At 54.2% G+C, this 5638-nt stretch overlaps 2 protein-coding genes across 2 annotated transcripts in view; one reads left to right on the forward strand and one right to left on the reverse strand.

Annotated features, from left to right (window-relative positions):
- HSPA5 (heat shock protein family A (Hsp70) member 5) overlaps positions 1–3419 on the forward strand; it is a 5275-nt gene extending 1856 nt beyond the window's left edge. The window contains exons 2-8 of the mRNA XM_014307088.1: positions 41–313; positions 542–679; positions 931–1043; positions 1122–1512; positions 1765–2002; positions 2193–2360; positions 2545–3419. Coding sequence (XP_014162563.1) covers positions 41–313; positions 542–679; positions 931–1043; positions 1122–1512; positions 1765–2002; positions 2193–2360; positions 2545–3104 — 1881 coding nt within the window. The 3' untranslated portion in view covers positions 3105–3419. The remainder of the gene's footprint in view (positions 1–40; positions 314–541; positions 680–930; positions 1044–1121; positions 1513–1764; positions 2003–2192; positions 2361–2544) is intronic.
- A 485-nt stretch (positions 3420–3904) lies between these two features.
- Positions 3905–5637, reverse strand: RABEPK (Rab9 effector protein with kelch motifs; the record flags this gene model as incomplete). Its single annotated transcript, XM_031057267.1, has 5 exons — positions 3905–4428; positions 4601–4750; positions 4931–5080; positions 5330–5491; positions 5583–5637. Coding segments are annotated over 5 exons (804 nt in total), but the record flags the coding sequence as incomplete, so codon positions are not given.
- Position 5638: the final 1 nt, after the last annotated feature.

Genomic DNA, 5638 nt, shown 5'->3' on the forward strand with positions numbered 1-5638 from the left:
GAGGAGCAGAGGGGGGGCGGGGGGGGAGGGATGTGTGCAGGCCGCGGCCCGCCTGACCGTTCCGCTCTCCCCCAACCCCAGCGTGGGCGTCTTCAAGAACGGGCGCGTGGAAATCATCGCCAATGACCAGGGGAACCGCATCACACCGTCCTACGTGGCCTTCACCCCCGAGGGGGAGCGCCTGATCGGGGATGCTGCCAAGAACCAGCTCACGTCCAACCCAGAGAACACTGTATTTGATGCCAAGCGGCTCATCGGCCGCACCTGGAACGACCCCTCCGTGCAGCAGGACATCAAGTACCTGCCCTTCAAGGTGGGCCCCGAGTGCAGAGGTGGGGGGGCTGGAGGGGAGGACTGCAGTTCTGGTCAGAAGAGGCATCTGCTCACAGTGCCCCATGGGAGGATTGGTGTGTAAACAACAGTTCGTGGTGCTAACTGCGCTCGGGTTACGCCTGTCATAGAGGTTCGGCTTGATGTTTAGAAAGAACTGTGTGAACAAGTTGGAATAGTCGAATGGGACAGTATTCTTTGTTCTCCTCAGGTGGTTGAGAAGAAAGCCAAGCCCCATATCCAGGTTGATGTTGGAGGTGGACAGACAAAAACATTTGCTCCTGAAGAAATTTCTGCAATGGTCCTGACGAAGATGAAGGAAACAGCAGAGGCTTACTTGGGGAAGAAAGTAAGTGTACAGGAAACACTGGTAACAACTTGAATTAGCAGCTTTAGGAAATGGGAGAAGGGTAGGCTGAGCCAGGACTGACCTTGCCATCCCAAACCACAGTCAGTGCTGCAGGCCTCTTCAGCAGCCCTGTTGGATGGGCTCAGCTGCTGCTGGCTCTTCATCTCTGAGGATGGGCTGCTTGTTCCAGCACGGCTCAGAGTGGCTGGTACTGCTTACAGACTGTAACAAAGCTGTCCCTCCCTGCTCAGGTAACCCACGCTGTTGTCACGGTGCCAGCCTACTTCAACGATGCCCAGCGCCAGGCCACCAAGGACGCGGGCACCATCGCGGGGCTCAACGTGATGCGCATCATCAACGAGCCGTGAGTAGCCCACCCTGTCCTGCCCCAGGGGAGCTGTGGGTTGCCACCCCCAGCCCTGACAGCCTGTTCCCTCTACAGAACAGCTGCTGCCATTGCTTATGGACTGGACAAGAGAGAGGGAGAGAAGAACATCCTTGTATTCGACCTGGGCGGTGGAACTTTTGATGTGTCCCTCCTCACAATTGACAACGGAGTCTTTGAAGTTGTGGCTACTAATGGAGACACTCACCTGGGTGGAGAAGACTTTGACCAGCGTGTTATGGAGCACTTCATCAAGCTCTACAAGAAGAAAACTGGCAAAGATGTTAGGAAGGATAACAGAGCTGTGCAGAAGCTGAGGCGGGAGGTGGAGAAGGCCAAGAGAGCTTTGTCATCTCAGCACCAGGCCAGGATTGAAATAGAGTCCTTCTTTGAAGGGGAAGATTTTTCAGAGACACTCACTCGAGCCAAGTTTGAGGAGCTGAACATGGTAAGTTTAGAAAGGTAAAGTTACACAGCCTCAGCTCTGGATTGGGACTGGGGAATGTGCAGCATCTCATGCTGTGACACTGCACTTCAGGGTATAAATAACTCTGTGTAAGCAGGCAGCTGTTCCTGCCAGGGAGCTGGGCCTCAGTTTGGCATCTCTGCTCTGTAGTGGTTGTACTTTGTATCTCCTGGGCTGCACAGTAGGGTGTGCTGGGAATATGGTCTCACAATGCTTGGGGTTTTGTCTTTGCAGGACCTGTTCCGTTCCACTATGAAGCCTGTTCAGAAAGTCCTGGAAGATTCTGACCTGAAGAAGTCTGATATTGATGAGATTGTCCTGGTTGGTGGATCGACTCGCATCCCCAAGATCCAGCAGCTCGTAAAAGAGTTCTTCAATGGGAAGGAGCCTTCTCGTGGCATTAACCCAGATGAGGCTGTGGCCTACGGCGCGGCCGTGCAGGCTGGGGTGCTCTCTGGGGACCAGGATACAGGTAATGGCACCTTCACTGCCACCTAAGAGTCGACTCAACAGTGGATGTTGGGCATTGACAAGCAAATGCAGACCAACTTGGATCTTTTCCAGTCCTTGGAGTTCTGTGCCCCTGAGGCCTCAGGATCCTGTCTGCAGCGTTGTCTTTTGTGCTGAAGTTGTGTCACAGTCTTGCCTCTGATCTGTTCCAGGTGACTTGGTCTTGCTCGACGTCTGTCCCCTGACCCTTGGCATTGAGACCGTTGGAGGTGTCATGACCAAGCTGATCCCAAGAAACACCGTTGTTCCCACCAAGAAGTCTCAGATCTTCTCCACAGCTTCTGACAACCAGCCAACTGTGACCATCAAGGTCTATGAAGGTGGGTGTCAGCTGTGGTGGCCCATGTGACAGCTGGAATCCATCTGCTGTAGGGTTTTCATTCTTGTTCCTGATTGTCACAAAGGCTGTAGGTTCTTTGTTCATGGAACTGTGTCACTCACAGTTTCATAAAGTACAGGCCACAGCTGGGCAAGAAAGTAACCCTGTGTCATTGTTTTTGGCAGGTGAGCGTCCCCTGACCAAGGACAACCATCTCCTGGGCACCTTTGATCTGACCGGAATCCCTCCTGCCCCTCGGGGTGTGCCCCAGATCGAGGTCACCTTTGAAATAGACGTGAATGGGATCCTCCGTGTCACGGCCGAGGACAAGGGCACCGGCAACAAGAACAAGATCACCATCACCAACGACCAGAACAGGCTGACGCCAGAGGAGATCGAGAGGATGGTCAACGATGCTGAGAAGTTTGCCGAGGAAGACAAGAAGCTGAAGGAACGCATCGATGCTCGGAATGAGCTGGAAAGCTACGCCTATTCCCTCAAGAATCAGATTGGGGACAAGGAGAAGCTGGGTGGGAAGCTGTCCTCTGAGGACAAGGAAACAATAGAGAAAGCAGTGGAGGAAAAGATCGAGTGGCTGGAAAGCCATCAGGATGGGGACATAGAAGATTTCAAAGCACAGAAGAAGGAGCTGGAGGAGGTGGTTCAGCCCATCGTGAGCAAGCTGTACGGCAGCGCCGGCCCCCCGCCCGGCGAGGAGGAGGCAGCAGAGAAGGACGAGTTGTAGATACCGGTGTCCCCGAATGTGGTGTGTGTATATATTGGACTCAGGAACACTTGTTTAAAATATTGAACTCTTAATTTGGAATGTAACTTTGAATCTTCACTCGTGAGTGGAGCTGGAACTGCTAGCCCGACGTGGCTGTATCCTGCTTTTCGTTAGCAGTTGCTCGATGTCTGGGGAGGGGAGCGGGGTGGGAGTGTAAATGTGGGTTTAGAAGTATTGGCAGTGGAACATTCTATTTAACAACTTGGTCATGTGAACTTGGTGTAGAGCTTTTCTACCTGGAGTGACCACAATAAATTTGTTATTTACACTGGACTCTGTTCTGGTTCTGTGATCTCCATTACCTAGCTCCAGCCAGGATCTGGATTAACCCTGAAGGATGGAGTGCTGTCACCCCCTCAAGGTCACCTTTCATGGGCTCATGGAGAGTGGGACGTTTAAAAGCAGGAGCTAGGCCTCTGTTCCCTTGGGGTGAATTGGGGTTCAGTTTCTGAAGGGAGAGAGTGGACTTGGACCTCGCTGCAGTTTTACAACAGATCCTGATAAGGAAGGGGAGATCAAGCCCGAGTAACTGCTGAAGGGGCAGCTTTTATTGTGCTGGGAGAGGGACGTTATCCACCAGAACCCATTGCCTGCTGTAGTGGCGGTGCCCAGCAGTGAGGAAGGAGCTTGGCTTAATTATGTTTTCCTGCAGTATTAAAACTTCAGAGCTTTTAATAAAGTGTCATATGAAACAGACCAGTTTTCTGATCAGTGAAAAGTAGTTTACACCTAATAAAGGTTCTTAGACAAAAAGAAGCCTAATTGAAATTTGGTCTCTTTATTTACCAGAATGACCTTGTCTGGTGCCAGCTCCAGCAGTACCTCAAAACACCTTGGCTCCTGCCATGTCCCCTGGGCTGGGGCTGCAGCAGGACCCTGTTCAGGCAGAGCCCCTGTCCCTCAGGGGTGCCAGCACTGTGCCAGCTGCCCCAGGGTAAGGACACGTTTAAGGGGCACAATTAGCCCCAGGGGCTGAGGCTGGTGCTGTGGGGACTCTACTCAATGAGGGTGACCAGGCAGTCCCTGTGTATGTGCCCCTGGGTGTCCATGCCCCCAAACACGAACAGCAGATGGACAGAGGTGTCTTCAGCACAGCCCTCTCCCAGGCCCTGCTGGAGGGGCTCAGCTCTGTCACCTGCTGACACAGGGGGCTCTGTCCCAGCTGGGGTCTCTCCTGTGTCCCCGTGTGCCCCAGCCTGCCAGGGAATGACACACATGGCGTGGTCCAGCCTCCCGCTGGGCAGGGGAGACTCAAACTGCAGGAGCGTCCAGTGCTGCCTTCCTGCAGTGCAAAGATACAGTCACAGCTTTAAACATCCCACACCCGGCAGTGACACCATGAATTCAGTCCTGCAGTGCTGTAACTCCAGGGGGAAGCCCAGGGCTTGAGCAGGTAACGTGTTTCCCCAGCTGCCTGGCATCTTCCCTGGCAGCCCTGAGAGCAGCCTCCCTACCTGTGTGATACTTGTACGTAGTATTCAGTGTCCCATCTGGACCTATTCCACCAAAAATGTACAAGTGGTCCTGGAACACTGCCGAGGAGTGGGATGCCCTTCCTCCAGGGACATCTCCAGTGGCTGGGATCTTCTCCCATCTCATGTCATCTGGTGCAGGAAACAACACCTCCAGGGTTATGCATTACACGAACCCCACGCGTTTTGTTGATTTAAACAAAGAAGGTAATACTTTAAGCACTTAAGAACTAGTATTTCAGAAAAAAATGTCCCCCCAAATCAAAGCACAGCTCACAGGTACTGCCCTGCAGTACCTCCATCCACACTTACTTGTGTCGATGCAGAACAGGTCATTGTAAAAAACATCTCCAGCTAAACCTCCATGGATGAAGAGTTTGGTCCCAACTGCAACCACGGCGTGTCCGTGCCGAGGGGAAGGGGGATCACCATGAGTCTCTGGCTGGGACCAGGCCAGGGCGGCTAAAAATGGGAGGACACGGGAATTAGGAAGAAAACCCTGGAAATTCTACAGACCAGCAACCCCAGAGCCCTGCCGACGCTTCCCACCCAAGCCACGGGGTCTGAATTCCCAGTGAGCACAGGAACACAAGGTCCTGTCAAGAGAGGGACGGCCACCCATCCCGTGGGACTCATCTCCAGAGAGCTCAGCAATTCCAGCCCTCTGGCTACACCCCGAGGGCAGCGCTCTGGCCCACAGCAGGGAGGTACCCGTGTCGAACACGTGCAGTCGCTGGTCTTTCACCGGCTCCGCTCCCTTGTCTCCCCCGCCGAACACGAACAGCCGGGCCCCGATGCCCGCCGAGGACGTGTGGAATGTCCGAGGCTGCGGCTGCTCCCCCCTCACCGCAGGGCTCTCCCACGTTCCTATTTCTAGTTAAGACATTTGATTAACCGAACAACCAACGCGGGGACGGAGGCCGGGCCCGTCCCGCAGCCCGAACCGTGGCCCTGGGGCACTCACCGGGGTCCAGCACCTGAACGCAACCGCGGTTCCCGGCGGGGTGCGCTCCGCCGAAC

The sequence above is a fragment of the Geospiza fortis genome, unplaced genomic scaffold, assembly GCF_000277835.1.
Source record: "Geospiza fortis unplaced genomic scaffold, GeoFor_1.0 scaffold27, whole genome shotgun sequence".
Classification (NCBI taxonomy): Eukaryota; Metazoa; Chordata; class Aves; order Passeriformes; family Thraupidae; genus Geospiza; species Geospiza fortis.